The 20,996-nt window shown below is 38.0% G+C and overlaps 1 protein-coding gene across 7 annotated transcripts in view; it reads right to left on the bottom strand.

The window, feature by feature from the left end:
• Positions 1-4,762: 4,762 nt before the first annotated feature.
• ZNF366 (zinc finger protein 366) overlaps positions 4,763-20,996 on the bottom strand; it is a 34,709-nt gene continuing 18,475 nt past the window's right edge. For all 7 annotated transcript variants that reach the window (XM_017808309.1, XM_017808305.1, XM_017808311.1 and 4 more), the window contains 4 exons: positions 18,062-19,390; positions 15,787-15,978; positions 10,039-10,213; positions 4,763-8,092 (listed from right to left, as the gene is read on the bottom strand). In XM_017808309.1, the coding sequence (XP_017663798.1) occupies positions 7,557-8,092; positions 10,039-10,213; positions 15,787-15,978; positions 18,062-19,360 (2,202 nt within the window). In that variant the 5' untranslated portion in view covers positions 19,361-19,390 and the 3' untranslated portion in view covers positions 4,763-7,556. The remainder of the gene's footprint in view (positions 8,093-10,038; positions 10,214-15,786; positions 15,979-18,061; positions 19,391-20,996) is intronic.

The following is a 20,996-nucleotide window of genomic DNA, read 5'->3' as shown; positions in this document are numbered from 1 at the left end:
CTTGCAGCATATGACTCTGTATCAATAAATATTTTTCTGCACTTATATTTGCCACTTATCTTATTTAACTCTATTTCTTTTAGAGACATTTTTGTGACATCTTCTCTGACATTTTTAGACAGTTTCTATCTCCATTTATTTTATAATAGTTCTCCACAGGATAAAATGCATTTCTAGTTTTCACACAACTCCATCATTCTCATTTTACTATAACCTTTTTTTTTAGTTGCCTAATTAATGTTTTGAAGATAATTTATTCTTTAATGATTTTCCATTCAGAACTATAAGGGTACTTAAGTACTGAAAAAAGTGCAGTACAAACAGACAATCCCATCTCCAAAACCACAAGCCAATATCTTCTAGTGATATAAATTTATAGAGGTCTTCTGAATGAAAATGTTTCTACTACAAGAGATATTTTAGTCCAGGAAGTAATTCAGTAAAGGGAAAGTCTGGCTCCATTCAAATTAAATCACTTCTATGATGGGATTGGATGTAAAGTATTTTTTCAAAGTATTCAGTATTTAAACAGAATGATAGGACACCAGAAGATTTATTTGTAAAGTGGCTGTTTTCTATTCAACTGTACTTTCATTGCAGGCTGATCATTTGGGAAATTTGTGCTATATGATCCAACACAACATCATATCACACATTATCATATCTGGAAACAGCACTAGCAGTGAGCTCTATTTTATGTTTCATCATTTACAGGTGGTGAAATGACTGACATCCTGCATATATTTTTAGATCAGATTTTCACTTTATAAGCCTGTGGGCAAACAGACTTAGTCATGTCACACTACATGAGCCTAAGAGCGTATTAATGGAACAAATTTGGTAAGAGGTTGTGTATGCAAACTTGTTACTTAAACCAGGATTTTAATCTGTAAGTCTAATACACTGAAACTTGACAGTGACTTGTTCTTCTCAGAGACATTTCATATCATTTGTATTGAACTAGTGTTGGTTTTCCTTTTAATAATCCACACTTCTTGTCATACCATTGATATTGATCTGTCTGTCTCCATACCTTTAGATGGAGTGGGCCTTCCACCATGTCACTACAGTCACAGAAAACCCTCTGGGAACGTCTGAGAGGCTCAATTTCTCTTCTACCTAATTTCTGCTTGTTTGAAAACATAGGAGAGCATAGCTCATTTTTCACCTGGAAATTTATGAAAAAGACCAAACATACATTTTTCTAAATTAATTTTTTTGACTGGCAAAGGGGAATCCGAGATTCAGTGATACTGAATCCCATAGGAATGAACTAGGTCACACTCCAACATATCCTTGTCCTCCTTATGTAGAGGTTGCCTATAATCCTAATAGTAGTTGTAACCTAGCATCAAAACATGAGGGGGAAAAAAAGAAAATAAGAAAACAAGAAAGAAAATAAAGGCTTCGTTCTGTTTTATTTAGCCTCCTGCATGTAGTTCTAGCATTTGCATAAGTCTTTTTGCACTTTTTAAGGCATTTACCTCAGAGAATTAGAAACAGAATATCTCTATTTTTGTTATTACTTGATTTATTTTATAGCAAACATTCCAGTTGCTTTCTCTCTGTGCTCAGAAACAGCTCAGAGAACAGAAATGTTCTCTGTGAAATCTGATAATGCCAATTTAATCAGGATCTCATTAAAACAAACAAATTCACGAGTTTAATCATCACTTAAAAGTGATGCTTTCCTTTAAAAACAGTGACAATGAGTTTCTGAGTTCAGTCTTCTGCTTATTCCTTAATCTATAAAAGTATTCCTACTTTCTTAACTTCAATCTTACAATATATCTGATTGGTTTTTCCCATCTTTTTACGTCATGCAGGTCTTTCAAATGTGTCTAAGATAAGAATCTTTCTTTTTTAGCTTGTCTGAAGACAAGTTGACAAATAACATAAGCATTCCAGAGCATTCTTTATGTCCTCTGTGTAGTTGGTAATAATAAAGTGATATCTCTGCCTCAGAGGACCTGGTAGTTCTTCTGCTCCGGTCTTCTAACTAACTGTCCATCATTGATTTAGGCTTCCCTTTACAAGTACCACTCTTCAGTGGTGCTGAGTGAAGCATGACCTCGTCAGACCAGCCCCATGCATTTAGTATATAAAATGCCTAGAATGCCAAGAACTCCAGATGCATTTCAATACCAAGTACAGCAGCTTTTTCAGTATGTATTTATTAGCTTAAATTAATACGATACATTATACATGCTTTTACTATTGAGATAGAAAGCCAGAACCTAAATATTCACATATAGTTGGTTCACTTTTTGAGTTGTGGCTTTACATAGGAACTCAATGTTCTATGTGAAATAAATATGCAACACATTATTTGCAAAATCTGTTAGGAGTACAAAATGTTAGCTCTGTTACATCTTGTTCAGCTAAGCAGACATGACTTATTTTCAAAACTGTTAATAATTATTAAAAACTTCTTGGAATAATAAATACAGTACTTATATTACTTCTTAACTGTACACTCAAAACAGCGGAGTCCAGCAGCACCATATAAAGAGAGATATCAAAGAATAGGTAGTAGAGAAACACAGAGTTGTAAAAGGGTGGGTGCAATAGCATTACCTGGTCTTTCTGGTAACTTGTTTTAGAAGAAACAGCACAGGATAAACATCAATTATAATACTATCATGAAGTGTTTTACGCTTTGAGCCTCTGAACACAGAGCACCTGTCTGGCAGCCAGGAAAACTCTGATTCACAAGGAGATGACTGAGTCCTAGTGGCTAGAATCAAAGCATCTTGTTCCAGGGTCACCTATAACTTCTCTTTCCACATAAATATGTTGTCTATCTTCATCCTTAATTTTTAGTAACTCAGCTTTTAGCTTTTCCTCCACCTACTCTGTACTCTAAAGTGTCTTGCAGAATTCTCCTTGCTGCCCTAAACATCAGAAAAGCCTCTAATTTAACAAACCACCTGCCTTCACTTGCCCAGACTCATTATGATAGGGCCAATTTACTTTTCCTCAGCATGACTTCTTGAAGCATCTCAGCTGCATGAGTTTGTGGCCACTCTTATTTGCTGTTATGCTCTCCAAGAGGATGAAGCTAGACTTCATCTAACAATGCAGGGAAATGGTATGTATGCAATTTTACATAGAGATGTTAGAGGCTGAGCTTTAGTTTCACGTGTTACCACACACTGAAGACCCAAATACAGAGAACAGTAAGATAAATACTTTTTTTTTCCCACAACATAGCAAGAAGAAGGTAGATAAACTCAGAAATCAGAAAAAGAAGAAAAAATATCCCCCAAGGTCCAGGACACAGGTAATGTCTCTACTGGACTTCTGAGCCTCTATACAAGGCAAAATAAGGAAGCTAATCCCTTGAAAAATAGAAATGGGAAATAGCTTCATTATGAGAGCAAATTTCTCTAAAGCGTTTTCAAAGCTATTATAAAGCAAAGGCTGTTACTGTCTGTTCCTAAAGCGATGCCAATGTAAATAGCATGAAAATAACTCATGTTTGAAAAGCAAGGTGCTTCACAATGAAGGCTGTTATTTCACTTTTAATTTGTCCCTTGGGACCTCTTTGTAACAAGTGTCTTAGACCCATTTGCATTATGTTCCACAGAGAGATGACTGTCATCTAATCCCTTTGCTTGGGTCACTTGGCGCTGTCTCCTTATTTCAGTAATAGTTTTGTTTGCAACTCCTCTTATGGTAACTTACAGTTTTAGATTAATTCTTTACTATTCTAGCATGAATTACACTTGGGTGTTTGTGAATTAGCTTAGTGTGACTTTGTGACTGGGCAGAATCTCAGGATCTCGTTGTAATGGAATACTCTCTGCTTTCTAGGAAAAATGCAAAAAAAGGGACTCCCATTACAAATTATTTTCAAATAGTATGTGGTTGTCAGATGCTTCTGCTCCAATGAGAAGTGCATTTGTAGAAGAGGGTAAATTGACTGCAGTGACAGTGTGGTTGAAAGAATTCAAGTTAACCATTTAGAAAACCAGAGTGGTTTGCAGTGATTTCCTTTCCCAAGGACACAACTGGCACATTCTCTTACAACATGTGTAAGGGAACTCTGGACTGCGTGCTTTCAGTAGACATAATTCTTGTGGTTATAGAATCACAGCGTCACAGAAGCATTTATGTTGGAAAATACCTCAGATTATTGAGTCCAACCTTTGACTGAAGACTAGCAGGTCAACTAGACTGTAACACTAAGTGCCACACAGTCATTTCTTGAACATTTCTCAAACATTTCCAGGGATGGTGCCTGGCTCATTGCCCTTCTCTGGTCTTGCTCCAGCACCTCAATGTCTTTCTTTGACTGAGGGGCCCAAAACTGAACACAGGATTTGAAGTAGGGACTCACCAATGTTGAGGACAGAGGAACGATCACTGCCCTGGTTCTGCTGGCCACACTGTTGCTGATACAGGCCAAGATGCCACTGGCCTTCTTGGACACCTGGGCACACTGCTGGATAGTGTTCAGCCTCTGTCAACGAGCACCCCCAGGTCCTTTTCTGCTGGGCAGCTTTCCAGTCATTCTGTCCCCAGCCTGTAACGTTACCTGTGGTTGTTGTGACCCAAGTGCAGGGCTTGGCACTTGGTCTTTTTGCATCTCATTCCACTAGCCTTGTCCCATTGATCCTGCCCATCCAGATTGCTCTGCAGATCCTTCCTACTATCCAGCAGACCAACACGCCTACACAGCTTAGAGTCATGTACAAACGTACTGAGGGTGCACACAAACCCCTCATCCAGATCATCAATAAGATATTAAACAGGGCTGCCCCCCAGTACTCTGGGGAGTACTGTGTTCCACTGGTGACCGGCTGCCAGCTGGATGTAACTCCATTCACCACCACTCTCAGGGCTCAGCCATCCAGCCAGTTTTTAACCTAGTAAAGAGTGCACCTATCCAAGCTGTGGGCTGCCAGCTTCTCCAGGAGAGTGCCATGGGAGTCAGTATCAAAGACTTTGCTAAAGTCCAGGTAGATAACATCCTATGATATTAGCTTCTGTGAGCTGAACTCTACTGAAAATTTCTCCTTTGTTCCATTTGCCTGGACTGCTGTTGATACGAAATCATTTGTTTCTTTCTTTCTTGGTAAGGATTGGTTAGCTGTCCCATAGCACTTTCCAATGAATAGACAACAAGGCTTTGCAATGGAAGGACTGAGTGCTTTCCTGCTTTACCCACCACAGAAGTGAAGGACTTGTTAAGTTCAACCCATCTGCACGATTACCATTCTAGAAATTGCAAAGAGATTTCTGATTTCTTGCTTGTTCTTCCCATCATGAGAGCTAATATGGCTGCAAAAGCGGAGTGGACTGATCTGGAATCATGCATAGCTGGAAACTACACCACTGAGACAGAGACAATTCTAAGACTCAGTGACTCCCAGCTTTTGGCTGTATACATTCTCAAATGGGAGCTTTTGTCTGATAGAGACAAGATAGTGACAAGAAGGTAACCAAAGGAGTTGTTCCCATTTCTAAGGGACCATCTCCTAGACTGCGTTGAATTTTTGCTGGATCATTTCCCCATAGTCTAAGAAAGAATGCAGTTACACTCATTATTCTGAATTTTTTTCAGAATAATGAAAAAAAGTTTTTCAGTTTCTTCTGTGTGACCACAATGTCTTCCTTGAAAGAAGGATGGCTCCTTTTTCAAGAGGTGTCATCTCACAGTTGCAGCAAGGAAGAGTGTATACGGTAAAACAGTACACTCCTGAACGTCATCGCTATTTATAACTGAAATACACTCAGTTTTCAAAGTCTTCTTTAATTCTAGGTTTAAACTGACCTACATTCCACATCAGTTTGGCATACCCTTTATATTTTAAAAAGTATGCACATCAGTTTTAATTATGTAAGTTAACTACATTTAGAAGAGTCACCTGTATGTTACAGTTTCTTTTATCAACAGCTTTTTCTGCTCTTCTTTCAGAATATTTATTATGCCATGTTTGAGCCTTGGAAAGTGAAACCACCTTCTCCAACCTTGGACTACACAAATCCAGTTTTATTCGAGGAATAAAGGCTTCTGCACTGTGAATGCTGATTAACTGGTAGGTGTGAGAATCATTAGTTTGAAAGGTATGTGTTTTCTTATAGCGGCAGAGAGCTGCAGCTACTTGACTATAGTCTTAGCAAAACATAAGTATATGACTATATTAATTATAATTTGCTATATGTTGAACACGATAGCAATGTATTTCAAATCAAGAACTTGGCAGGTAAGTGAAGAAGGCAGTAGTATTTGGAAGAGAATTTTAACCTTTTAAGCTGGGATGTGGGAGGGACATAAGACAAATTTTATGACTTCTTAAATTTTTATTTCTTTATAAGGAATAGCATGATGCAAGGCTGTTTGTTTTCTATCTTGAAGATGCAGAAATTAATATGCTGGCTGAACTATTCATGCAAATAATGAAAAGTTGAATGGAATATGCTTTAAGCATCTTTGTTATGAACGTGTAATTGTATGGGAATCAGAGGATGCAAAGCTGGGTGTGACGGTAAAAACAGTGTAAGTGAATTCTTCTGAAAGGCCTGGACCCTCCTCAAGACACATTGATAAGGGAAAATTTCTGCCTCCCATAAGAGGAAATCGAAAATCAGTTTTACTCTGTGAGGTACTGCTTGTCCTATAGGGGTTATTTTTACCTTCTAAAATAAAAATTGATCACACCTGTGTATTTCAAAGTTATCCTTCCTAGTCATGAAAAAATGAAGAGATAAATGGTAAAACTGTATATTTTTTTCAGTGCAATTACTCATATTTCTTTATGTGTAATTATAGCAAGATTGTGAATGCTGCATGCTGCTGCTGCCCATTAGATATATTGGTCTGAGCAGGCAGTAGAATGAAATGTCAACACAGTCTATGCTATTTCATTTGAAGAATTACTGAATACTCTCATACTAACTGAAACAAAACAGGAACATTCCTTGTGCTAGAGGAAGAGCTTTTGTAATAAATTCCAGTCCTTTCAAAGCCTTACAGAGTTTCCCTTCACTGCCTCCCAAGACATTAGTATTTCTTCTTAATTTCTTTCCCAATTCTCACTATAAGTGAGAATTGGATTAAGAGTCACTTCAGTAAATCAAAGTATTTGGACTGTGTTAGTTCTGAATGTTGACAGCATTTTCATGCGTGTCACATTTAATAGTACTCTGGCTTATAATGTGAAATATTTAGTATTTCAAATGTTTCTGAGACATATGGCTAGAAGTGTTCATATATATCTAGTCAGACAATAAATCAGATGCTAAAGTATGTTGCTTTCTGCTAACTAGAAAATTGCATGTAAGTATCTATCCCCATAAAATAGAAAATAAACTTCTGTACCTAACCCATTGTTTGCTTTTACATCAAATGGATAAATATAAAAGTGTTATTGTTCAATATCTATTGCATTTCTCAGTGGCTTTTAATGTATGTGTTTTACACTAAATTATTTTTATCTATTTGGCTTGTTTATTTCTGAAGAATACTACAGACTTCAGGTCTTGGTAAACTACAGTTCACGTTAAAAACTCTCTGGTTCCCATTTTCCAGCTGTTTCAAAGTGTCCATTTTACATGCCTATAAGCATTGTTTGTTTTTCCATTTTTCTTTCCAGCAATTCTTTCAAACTCTTGTTCCTGTGCTTGAAATACAAGTAATCAGAGAAAGAGTGGCCAATTCTGGCCTTTTCAAAGGATTTAAAGCTGAGACGTTCTTTGTTGTTTGCAAGCTCCCCCTCTGTTTGGCTCTCCTCTTTGTCCGAATTTCCTATTCTCTTCCTTAGTCCTCCCTCACTTAGCACTTCTTCCTTCTCATTGCAGGAGGACTCTCTGAAGTCCTTCATCATGGACTCGGGTTTGCCAGAGAGATCTTGAGCCACACATAGCTTGTTGTCATCATGATGATACATGACAGGGCTGTACCGCTCTGCCTCATAGCAGTTGTCTTCCTCTTCTTCCTGGCATGAGCTTCCCTTGGCACTCTCGCCATCAGAATGAAATGAGATTCCCTTCCCTTGGCTTTTCTGGGAAAGATCAAAGGGCTCTTCCTGTTCCAAACTTTTCAAGACTTTTGTCTGCGACAGAGCAATTCTTCCTCTTCCAAAACCTTGTAGCAGTTTGAGGGGAGGAGAAGAGGAAAAATTTATATATCGGAAATTTTAGTACTTGATACATGGCTAAAAAATTCTGAGGTGGCCTTCTAGTTCATACTTTACCTTTGTCTTCCATCCAGCTACCTCCAAGTACTTCACTATTTGCATCTCATGGCATCTCCTTTGAGATGCTGCAAAAAGGAGTGCTATTCTATACACTTCACAGACAGGTCAGGACACACAAAACATTGTGTTATACATGCCAGACTCTTGATGAGGCAGCTAGGAAAAAAAGTGAAATGGTCTGTCCTTTTATAAGCTATTTTTTGCCAGTGAACCTATCCACTTCCTCCTTCCTATTCTTTTTTAAATGAAAACTTCGATCTAAAGCATCACAGTCCATAATCCAAGTTCAGGTTTTATATATTATTTTTCCATAGGAGTGGAAGATACTGAAATTGTGTTAATGTAGTTGTTCTCTGGACACTCCAATTCAAAGTTAATACTTTAAGAATGAAAAGACAATAAAGTCTCAGCAGTCTATGACCTCCACTCTCCTAAATTTTTCCTTTCATCCACTGAGAAACCAATCAACTGAAAAGCTCTATGCACTAGATAGTGCTTCAGCTGGAGGAAATCATTATAAACAAACAATGATTTCGAGCAGTATAGTGTAAATCTGCATGTACTCCTGGATCTGATTTGCCTTAATATTTGTCAGAGTGTCTTTCCTCTTACTGGAAATATAGATGTTACCCAGGAGGCAACTGTGTACTCTAATATGCTGCAAGCACCAGGAGACACTGAAGAAGATCAGGATACTGTAGGCATAGACCATTTTCCTTAAAGACTAGTGACAGTACTGGGGCGAGGATTTCACCCCATAGTAAATATATACAAAAGTCAGTACTTTACTTGCTTTTGTTTGCTTTGATTTTTTTTCCCCTCAGTAATTGAATCCAGTTTCTGAAGAATCTATGCAATCTCACAAGATAACAGATGCTACTTTGCAACAGACTGTATTTGTTAAAATGGTTCATAAGCAAGTGGCAGGCCTTACAAATTATCTTGTGTCTGATAAGCCTCAAGGGATGCAGAATCCCTGTACAATGAAAAGCTCTTAGCAATCTCCAATTCCAAGTAATTGTCTAACTAGCATGGTGCTGGAGGAGGTTTACAGAAAAAACACACTTATTTCATTATCCATTAAGATGTTTGTACATTTTATATCAAATGTCATTAGAGTGATGTAGTGTAATTAGAGTGTTCTACATATGTGCTGGACTGCCTTAACACTTGAATTTGAGGAACACTAAGAAATCTTTCCCATTAAAGAATTATTTATGCACAAAATCTTAAAAAACATATCTTGGAAAATCAAACTCTCAAAACAATCTTCCCTAATTCCTCCACTTTTTAGTTAGCATTGACATGTGTGCATACATAAGGATAACTTTTGGAATGGTACATGGCAGATGGCAGACAGGAAATGCTTTGCAGGATACCCTGGGTAGTCAAAAATCCTTGTACTTTGAAATGGGGCAGTAGTATCTCCTGTTCATGTACCCCTTTGTAAATTGGGTCTTGAGCCTATGGCCTTCACCTCACATCAGCTATGCCAATACAGTACAGAATAACCAAGGCTCTTGGATGTAGAGACACTCAGCCCTCCATCCGCATTCCAGACTGGAATCCAATATGCAGTGAGCAAGACCCATAAATGTTCTAGATTTTCTGCTTCTGTCAATTTAGGATTAATTTATGATTTATTGGGAATCTCTGATCTGTAACGTTGTAGTAATATAGTTAATAGCAACTTCTCAGGCTTATGGGATTCTATCACTGGCAGTAGCATAGGATCCATGGTACAAGTTCGTGGATCTGTAGTACAAAGCCCATTTGGGTTCACTGATATGCATCTTCAGATCTCACAGAAAACAACCTTTCTGAAAAATATTACCTTGCGAATGAAATCCTCTTTCCATGACCCCGTGTTTGACTTTCATGTGTCTGGTTAGGTTCCCCTTCAAGGTGAATTTGCTGGGACAGTAGAGGCACTTGAAAGGCTTACTATCGGAATGCAAGTGCATGTGTCCCATTAAATTGTGCATTCTGTTAAATTCCTTTCCACACAGCTGTAAAAACAGTAAAAATGAAAATTATTAGTTTGAATCAGTATTTACTAGGAGAATATTTTAAAAGTAAGTAAGACCTACACTTTTCTACTTTAGCCTTGGCAGCTTTTGGCTGCAATGTGTTTTTCAAAGTTCCAGGCAATAATCCTACAGACAGGAATATGTGTTTGAGTATCTAGAGCCCTCTGCACTGCTGGCTTTTTTTTAATTTGGTGACCAAGACACATAGTCAAGGATTCCCCAAAAGCAGGCAATGTTGTTGTAAGGAGAGGAGAGACTTAAGTGAGTAATCTGGTAGGCTCTTAACTTGAATGACATTCAAAGTATAACTTTCTGCCCTGGCGAAGCATTTAATTTGTAGTTTATAAATCTAGCCTTTAATCAAGAACAATGTCAGGTAGAGATGGAGATAAAAAATAAAACCAATTAAGGGTTTCTGTGACACAGTCAAACAGAATATTACTTCTCCTTAAGTGGAAATTAAACAGCTGCATATTTTGCTTAAAGCTAGAAAAAGCAATTCCTTATTTTAGTTTGTTTCTTGCTCACCCTTTTTTCTCTGATCCCTTTATCATTTTTTTATCAAATTCTGTGTTTTGATGTCTCTGGTGAGTAAGCTGGAATGTAAACAGTCATGAGGCTGCAAGAATGACTCAGCTTTCCCTGAAGCATGTTCCTGCCAGCTCAAGCCATTGATCCTGCAATTTTTCCTTTGATGGAACAATAAGGGTCGGGTTTTTTCATTGTTGTTGTTTATCTAGATGAGTCCTTTTGTAGTCTGGACTCTTATAAAACAAATGTATTCTCAAGACATGAGAGTTTGACATCACTATTACAAGTATCTAGTCTTACTTGCCTTCTAGTCTTTCCTTATCAGGATTTATAGTCTTATTCATGTTCAAGTGGCTATTTCCATCCTCTGCAAACTTCTGTATGTGCTTTCTACTTCAGCTCCTTTTTTTTTTTTGACCGGTTCTACTATCAGATTTTAATTTTTTAAAATGATCTTTATTTCTATATGAGCCAGAATCACCATTACTGAGTAACTGAAACTTCCATCTAGCAGGGTAATCATCTGGTAGAAAATTACTAAAAAGAAATTACTAAGATTCCACCACATTTTTTGTATAATGGGAATTCTGATTTTATTTGTTTTGATATTGTAGAAGATCTGATATGCTACTTGTAGATTCATATTCAGAAAGTCATCACCTGGAACACCTGGATGAAATGTAGATAGTGGAATTATCATTGGTGAAACAGTACTATGTGTTTTGCATTTTACACTTTCTCTTGAGGGAAAATTGAGTCAGTTCATTTATACCAAAACTTTGTACTGTTTCACAATTAAAATTAGAGCTGAGCCAGTGCTGCAAAAACAAAGACTCTGGAAATATTCACTTGTTTTTAAAACAAATATTTGCTTCAGCTGCATATGTTTTCTTCCATGATTTTCTCTCTGCAATTTTGCTAAAATGAACATACTAGCAAATAAATTTATCAGCAAGACAGTAGGAGGGGGGGAAAAGCCACTGGAAATGAATTATTAATTTTTAAAATAAGGATATCTGGTCCCAATGGTCATCCATCCATTTAGGAAAGAGTATTATCTCTTCTTTGCATTCAAACAAAGTCAATATGCAAGATTGCTTATATTCAGAGAAATGAATGCACCAAAAAAATACTCCCAAAGTGCTGAGGGAAAACAAAGAGGAAAAGTACTGATGAGCCCAGAAAATTCGCAAGGAATAACAGCAGCTGATTGTATTCTGACAGCTACTGGAACAACCTATAATATGTCAATATTACTCTTGCTACAAGAATGCCAGTAATAATAGCTTTCTAATACCTCTTACATGAAGGCTTCTGGTTATCTGCTTATGTTGTGGCTGACCTATATTGTCATCAGATCTTGCTTTCCTATAGCTAGGTCTTTATTTCTCTATCTAAATTGGTGGCCAAGGAAAACCAAGTTGAATAGGTGAGTAGCTAGAATACTTCATGCAAATCCATATCTTTATAGGTTCTTGAGTATTAAAACTGATCTAGTAAGAGCATTTATTTTCTTCTGTGAAGTTAATATCTATTTCTCTTTCTTCATAAAGAAAAGGAACTTCATAAAGGATAGTTCTTTATAGTACAAAAGTTCTTTGTCTCTGAATAAAGTTGACAGATTTTTCCATTTCCCAAAGTCAGGTGTATCTTAGGGTTGTGTAATGTGTTCTTGTCATGAAATCTTCTCTGGATACATGAGAAAATGGCACTAGAAGGGAGAGGTGTGGCAGGAAAATTAAAGAATCGCAGATATTAAAATTGTGTTTCAGAATGATGTTTCTGTGTGTCATGGTCTTTGTTTAACTGCTCCTTTTCAAAAGGTGCAAGACACCTTTTGGATGAATGATCCAGAGGGTAAAGGAAGTAGGTTTTTGGTCACATGCTGGAAGACTACAACTCAAAGCTGGTTGGGGTACACAGCTAATGCTTAATGAACAGGCTGAGTCTGCATATCAAACTAGAAGGTTGTACAAGATTTTCTTTCTCTGCGGCATGACAGGAAATGATGCAGTTTTATGCAAGAGAACTTGGGATGTCAGGAACTTGTGGATTTTTTGTTGGGCTGTCTACTCCAGACAAGATAAAATTAAAGCCTTGAAGAAACAGACCTCAGCTGCAAGTCTGCTGAACACATTTTGTTGCACTCGCTGATGAAATGGACTTCAGTACAGTTTGCTAGAAGAATCCTGCATTAGTTCAATGGTAGATTTTGTCTTCCTAAGATACCACATGAAGTATCACACTTCTAGATTTGTCAGCCTGCTTTGTTTCTTCTCAAAGTACTTCTCTCTCACATTTTCTTTGGTTTTGAACTCCTGATTAAAACACACAATTTTAGATGGGAAAAAAGTAGAGTTCAAAACGTCCACTGCGAAGTGTATTTGACTGGGCTGGAAAAAAATCCATTTCATTCTTTATTGGAGGTCTGAAGCACTGATTACTCTAGCACTAAAAACAACAGTAAATTTCATGGAACCTTCCTCTACAAGTCAGAATTAGCACTGTTGCAACAGTTGGTGTAACACCTTCATAACTCTTCAGTCTTTTTTTTTTCTTTAACAGAAATAAACACGGCAACATGGGCTCAGGACTTTAAATGTTACAGAGAAGTTCACCCTTCAAAGAGAAATCAAACACAGATGAAGGCTGCAGCTGGATGAGGAAACAGAAGGGACAACTATTTGCTACTCCCTCACTTCTGATGGTCTGTGCTTAGCTGTGATTAGACTCATAGGAAAGCTCATGTTTTCTTTTGCTGTGAGAAAAAGGTAAAGAAAACCATTGCATGTGGTGAAATAGAAAGGCTACTGCTGTGCTCTCTTTCCTTTGCATTCTTCTTCCTTTTTTTTTTTTTCTTCATAAGAAGGGTGTTCCTTTCCTCAAAGAGAGAGGGAGAGGGAGAATGACTGTAAACTGTCCAAAAGGACCGTGAGAAAACAGGAAGCTTTGAAAAGTACAAGAGAAAGCAAGATGAAATCTATTTGCAGGCGGTTCCCTGGGGACATGTGAGCCATTGTTAAGCAGGCTGTTCATACAGCTATATCCTTCCTTCTGCTGAGGAGGAGCTTGGTGCCAAAAGGCTGCTATCTGGTCACTGCCTTAACCCTCCAAGTACCAACCAGAAAAATTTGCTTTCAAGAGTGTTTTGAGGGCTCTGTCAGAGAGGTAATGTCAGGATGTTCCTAATGACCAAGAGCAATTCCTGATTCTGCCTTTGCTTGTTGCTGCAATCTCCACTCTCAGGGGCACTGATGTTGATTCATACCCCTTCAGCCACAGAAGAAACAGGTTCACTGTGCTTACTTATTTCTTTCCTCCTAGGAACACTGGGTGGGGACAGAAAAGTGAAAAAATAAGAAAAACAGGTGTTCCTGCAGAGCTTTTGTTACTGGCTGGAAAACATTCTAGTGATACTCCATTTCCCAGTTCCAGTTATTGCCATCTCCAAGTTTTAATAGTCTACCATCATCAAACACTAAGCTGAACACAACCTTCCAGCTAATCTGCACGTACCTAAAAAATTGTATGGGTCCACATACTGCACTCACAACAGCTGACCAAACAATTGAGTTTCTTTTCTGAAATTTGAGGAGTCAGAAGAGGACTTTGACCACATGGGAACAAAAAGGCAGGTTTCCAGATGTTTTCAAAGAACGAAAATCTCCAGCAGACTTGACATGAAACTCCCCAAGCTTTTCAGTAAAAATTTTTTTTTATCAATACAGAATAATGTAAGCCCAAGTATACAAAATAGCATTTTAATAGGACATAAATTAGGAAAAAACAAAACACCAAAGTTAGAAACCTTTGCTGCTATTTTTTCAAAATAAAATGACAAAGCAAAATGAAGTCAGAAAGATTTTCTTTTAGTTTTTCTTATTAAAATTAGTACCGAATGTTCTGTATTCCTATGGCATTTTAAAGTTCTATGGTTTTTGAAGTGAAATCATTCTATTTAAAATTTTTCATACGTCTCTGTTTCTTGATGAAATGTTCCTTTTAAGAAAGGAATATTCAATTCCATAAAATATTCAAATATTCGATTCCATAAAGATGTAGGATGAAAGAGTTTTAGAAATTGCTTTCAAATCAGTCTTATATATAAATTGAGTAATATGTTCCACTCTGTATTTGCTATTTATTAGAGCAAATTAAATTGGGAATAAAATCTACAACCTTTGACTTCACAAGGTATGACTACAGTAAGGAACCATATAGGTAGAAAAAGGAACTTACATAGTATCCAATACTGAGTAAGAATATAAACAGGAATAATCCATAAAGAATATATTAGAGAGAAACAGGGTCAAGAAACTCTTAGATTTTTATGGAGAGGGAGGAGAAGAGAGGATGGAAAGGAAATGTCAGCCTCCAATGTACTGGTGAGAAGCAGCAAACTGGAGTTTGCAAAGGATCATAAAAAAGCCAGATGGTCTCAGAGGTTGTTCTGCTAGCATATTGATGTCCTGCCCTGAATTTCAGTCTGGTAATTACATTTGGCCCATTCAAATCCCTTCTGTAGTTTCTGTATTTTGCTGTGGGTTTTTTTGTCTCCTTTCTCGAAGTGTTGCATAGCCTCACTGTGTGAAGCTGTGGCTGCTGCTTTTCCGTGATCCTCTGCAGGGTGCATGACTTGATTTATGGTTTTAGTTAGTGTGTCAAGATATTAAGGACTTAGACTTCTGTTTGGATGGTTGTACAAAGCAAATGTCAAATATTGTCTTGTCCTCAAACCTCTGTGGCACTTAAATGCTCACAAAACAAATCAAAACCAAAACTACGTGAGGATGAAAGTTACTGGTATTGAAGAGGAAGGGACTAAACCACAGGTATTTAATTCTATTATTTTGTACTACATAAGAAGAACCTGGATAAATAAAGAAAACCAGAATGCTTTATGCTGATTTAAATGCAGTAGGTGTTAACAAGTCTTGTTTTTCTAATTCTTTGATATCACAAGATGATAATATCAGAGACATATACTGTGGATTAACGCCTCTGTCACCAAATGCACTTACCTTGCATTTAAAGGGTTTGACATCCGAGTGAACAATCATGTGGGCCTTGAGAGTCTGCTTTTGCACAAAGCTCTTGAAGCACAAATGACATTGGTAGGCTCTGATATTGGTGTGGATCAGTACATGTCGCTTCATGTTGGCCAGCAGAGTAAATTCCCGGCCACAAATTCCACATTTGTGCTCTTTTACACCCTGCAAGAAAAGAAAAATTCAGTAGATGGAAAGTTTTTTAGATAATTTAATCATCAGTACAGTGATTTATGAATTATTCATTCCATATTAGAAAAGTAGATAATAAATTATTTCACTTTTAATATTTGTTCAAGAGGTATCAATGTATTTTTTCCTGAGAAATTCTTACAAGGTTCTGAGAAGCAGAGAAGTAAACCAAAATATAAGCTTAATGAAATAATGAAGTTGGTTTACAAATCAATGAGACAGTCAGTGTCAGTGCTTCCTTGTCTTACTCTGCTGCTTAAGTAAAGTATTGGTCAAATATGTGCATTTATTGACCAAGAATAAAAGCTAAGCAGCTATAAGACTAAAGCGGTAGTTGCCTTTGATAATTGAGCATCACTGGATTATGAAAAAGTCATAACCCTGTTCTGCAGAAAGTTATAGAAAATAGTCTGAAGTAACTGAGAAGTAGTCAAGCAATGGTACCAAATAAGATTAAATATTTTACATTCATAGAAGAGGAAAAAACATATATATTCTTAGTGGGATTTGCAGTAACCCTAGTGAATGATCTCCTTTTATATGAGGTTTATAGGGCATTTTTATTATGCTTTATGCCATATACTCAATACAAAATGCATAAATCTGTCTTTTTACACCTGTGTGGTCCAAATGTCAGCTTCTCAAAAAGTGATTCAGATATTATGAAAATCAAAGAATTTGCCACCAAAAATCTTAATAGTTTGAGTATGACTTGCTGAAGGTATAGGGATTTACTAGTGAGGTGCTGAGAGCAATTACTCCTCCTGCAGGCTCTCTTCACAAAGACATGAAACGACTGTCAGTGATTTTCACAGTTAATTTAAAAGCTAAAACTGTGAACATCAGCAGCAGCTTTGAGTGTCTGCTTATCTGATGTGAGGCTTGGTTTGGTGAGCTAAGTACTGTAAACTGTGTTCACAGCAGAATCCACCTGCAGCTGTGGACAAAGAAGTAGAAGCTCTGCAAAGGCGCAGGGACATTTCATTTCCTGTGACTAAAGTCTTCAATTAGTGGGATTTTACATGGTAAATCCAAAGACCAGGGAATCTTCAAGAAAAGCAAAAACTATAGTCATTAAGCAGGAAAGAAAAAGCAAATATGAAGTAGAGGTTGTTGGTTTTTAAAAGAAAATATGTCTATAAAACTAAAATGCTGTAGCTTTCTGTATTTTTAATGTTTTTCATATAAAAGCCAAAATTCAAGATTTAAAGGAAAAATACGCAAATCTGGAAGCAATTTTTTTTTAAATGAGGGGGTTTATCTTGTCTTAACAATATTTTTGTAAAGGTGGACAGTCAATTTCTGAGCTTCTTGAATAGAACAATTACACTTTCCCTGTTTCTGAAAGCAATCTTTCTGGAAGTGCTCCAAAGTTTGCTTCTACCCTAAACTGACTCTGTTGTCACTATTGTCAGCAGTGGCAAGACTGCTACTTGATATGAATTGGCTGCGATTATGGTCCTGCTTGCCCATTTATATTAACTGGCATTCTGGATAACTTATGCATGAAGGGGAATTTTTCCTAGGATTTTTTGTTTTTAAATTATCTCATTTTAATTGTTCTTCAAAATATGATGAGTAATAGTATACTTTCTTTTGCTGCAGTCTACTGCAAACCCACCTAGTTCCTAATTAGGAGAACAAAACAGCAGAACTGGATTTCAGTAAAAAAAATTCTTTTAAAATTTTCAGGGCAGGGGGTGGTGATGTTTATTATACAGCTCTGCAAAATTTTGTTATGTTACAGAAGGTCATTCCAAAGACAGAAACCGGAAAGATGTGAATACAGTTTTGGAAAGTAATACGGATAGTTTAATTGAACTCCTGTTTATAATGAAGTCGGTTTGTGTGTACTTTCTTAAGTCTGACAGAGACACCTGGATTATAGTTCCACCAGCAGTGCTGGGGGTTCTGCTCTGTGTAAGTATGGCAAAAGCTGGCAAAAGGCCACATGAGGCTGTATAGTCTCTTCTCTTTCCAAGGAGGTAGATACCTTAGCAGCCTGTAACCCTCCTGCTACCTTCAGATGCAAGATCAGAGTGCAACCCATGCTTACCTTGTGAGTGAGGGAGTGTTGTTTCAGGTGGTGGGGCTGCACAAACTCCATGCCACATTCAGTGCAGATGTATGGGCGGATGTCTTTGTGCTTCATCATGTGATTTTGCAGCTGACTTGGGTACTGGAAGGTCTTATCACATTCAGTGCAATTGTACTGTATAGGACCACGATGGGTGGTTAGGTGTCTCTTCAGCTGGGCCAGAGTTGGAAAGTCCAGACCACACTCCACACAAATGTTCTCCCGGCCACTCTCATGCTTAGACTCATGTGCTTTCAGCTCACTAGGGTAGGCAAAACCTCTGCCACAGATCCTGCAGTTGTAAGGCTTGATGTCACTGTGTTGCATCATGTGTCTCTTAAGGTGACTGGTTTGAGTGAAAGCCTTGTGGCACACCTGGCACTTATGTGGTCGAGTGCCCTGGTGTGTCAACATATGCGTGTGCAAGTGGCTCAGCTGCTTGAAAAGCTTGCCACATCGGGTGCAAGCATGTGGCTTAATGCCACTGTGCCCCAAGATGTGGGTGACCAGATTGTATTTGGATGTATAGGACTTCTCACACATGGGACATTGCCAGCGTTTCTGTTCACCCCCCACATCAACATAGTAACTGTCATCTATCTGAAGGTTAACATCTACTCTTTCAACTTTCTGTTTGTTTTCACCGCTTTCTCTTACTTCAGCCCTCCTGAAGGGTGGTTCTGGAGGCCTTTTCATTTGAAAGGGGTTCCTGAAATGAAAGTTTGGTGGTACAATGAAAGGAAACATTAAACCAGGGTGGACTTTAGGATAATAAGGGTAAGGAGCCTGCATGAATGCTGGGCTACTGGGCCATGCCATGTTGGGCTTCACTGGTTCTTGCTTAATGGGCTTGGCTCCAAAATGCTCCAGAGTTCTGTAGAATTGAAAACCAAAGTTGCAGAGGTCAATCATCTGGGAGCTGTACTTGGGCTGTGCTGGCTGTTGGAACACCAAGGGGAGACTGGAAGAGCCTATGTCATTGTGGTCGTCAGGTCTGTCTGGTGGTGATGAGGAATCCTCAAGGGTGATGGAAGGTGGCATTTTTGTTGGCATGCTCTTGCGTTTCCGAGACCCTCCTTCCAAGGACCCCTGGAAAGATTCCATGTTTTCAAGAGGAGGAGGACCATAGCGGAAATGTGAAAGGTGTGTTCTGAATTCTTCATCAAATGGAGTTGTTCTGTGTGGCTTTGTAACAGGGCTGAGTGGCTGCAGGCAGCGGGAGAAGGGAGAGGCTTGGGTATTGTCCACATTAAAATCCGTTTCTTCGTTCTTCATCATACTTGATTTTTTTCTGTGTGGCCCAAATTCCTTAAAATAAGCAAAAAACCAAAATCTCTTTATTTCTTCCTATTCTTTTGGATTTAACATTTTATTGACTATTTTATTGTTTTGAAGGTTGTTGGCTTTTTTTAATTAAATACAACCAGGAATGTCTTAGACCTATATAAGACAAAGACATTTTGAAGAAGAATTAAGTTTCTTAGTGAAGAACAAAAAGACTTTGGTCTTCCTGAAGGAGATTTGGTTGTTTAAATCAAGTTTGACTCACACAGCATCCTTACGACATAAATATTCTGTACTGTGACAGCTACTCTGCAGCTGCATCTGTATGGCTGTGTTTCTGCTTAATTTAATTCGGACAGGCTGTTTGTGGGCAAAATTCTGTCCTTGGCTGTGCTTGCACAGTCTCTTAGAAATTGGCGATGCATCTAAAGGATATGGCAATACAAACAGCAATGTGGACATTTATTATGGTTGTGACATGAAAAGCCAAAGCCAAAAAATATTAAACTTCTTTGTATCATTAACATGTGCTACTGTGAGAGAAAACAATGGCCAAGTGATCTAAGGACACTGTGTACCATCAGATTTTGCGCCGTGTTTCCTGACTTCTCTCACTTTGTATTGTAATAAGAAGGCGGAGATTAATTTATTTTCTTTGTTTTAATCCCAGAGATATTTACCTGGCAGATTTGGGGGAGGAAAGACATTTGACAACTCTCCAAATTACATTCAGTTTAATAGGGGTTTTTTGTTTCTAAACAGGTGGGCAAAATCTTCACTATAAAACCAAATATAGAATTAATATCAACAAACCCCCGGGATTCCACGGTAATTGACAACTAAGAATGCTCTGAGCTTTTCTAGTGATACAATGTGATGAGGCAGACTAATTATTTCCTTCTGGCAAAATTTTATATCCCACTGATTATACAGATGTCTTTTTCTGGATTTGGGGTTCATCTAAAATATTGGTTATAAATTTTGGTTCATCTTAAATAAGGTTGCTACCTTTTCCCTTGTCTTTCTAGAATCATAGAATCATGGAATCCTTTATGTCAGAAAAGACCTTCAAAATCATCAGGTCCAACCATTAAGTCAGCACTGCCAAGTCGACCACTAAAACATGTCCCTAAGCACCAATGTCTACACCTTTTAAATACCTCCAGGGTTGGTGACTCAACCACTTCCTTGGGCAGCCTGGTCTGGTTCTTGACTGCTTTTTACATGAAGAGGTTTTTTCCTAACATCCAATCTAAACCTCTCCTGGACCAACTTGAGGCCATTTTCTCTCATCCTAAGGCTCGTTATTTGGGAGAAGAGGCCAAGCCACATCTCACTCACTCAGGTAGTTGTAGAAAGTGATAAGATCTCCTCTGAGCCTCCTTCTCTCCAGGTTAAAAAACCACAGACCCCTCAGGCATTCCTCCTCAGACTTGTGCTTCAGACCCACCACTGTTTTACTTCTCTGGACAAGCTCCAGCTCTAGGAGGTGCTTGTTTTAGTGAGTGGCCAAAACTGAAAACAGGATTTGAGGTGGGGCCTCACCAGTGCCAAGGACAGAGGAACAATCACTGCCCTGGTCCTGCTGGCCACACTATTGCTAGTACAAGCCAGGGTGCCATTGGCCTTC

The sequence above is a fragment of the Lepidothrix coronata genome, unplaced genomic scaffold (genome assembly GCF_001604755.1).
Source record: "Lepidothrix coronata isolate B3197 unplaced genomic scaffold, Lepidothrix_coronata-1.0 Scaffold22, whole genome shotgun sequence".
Lineage (NCBI taxonomy): Eukaryota > Metazoa > Chordata > Aves > Passeriformes > Pipridae > Lepidothrix > Lepidothrix coronata.
The sequence above is the reverse complement of the archived record's forward strand: the minus strand, read 5'-3'. Positions and strand labels throughout refer to the sequence as shown.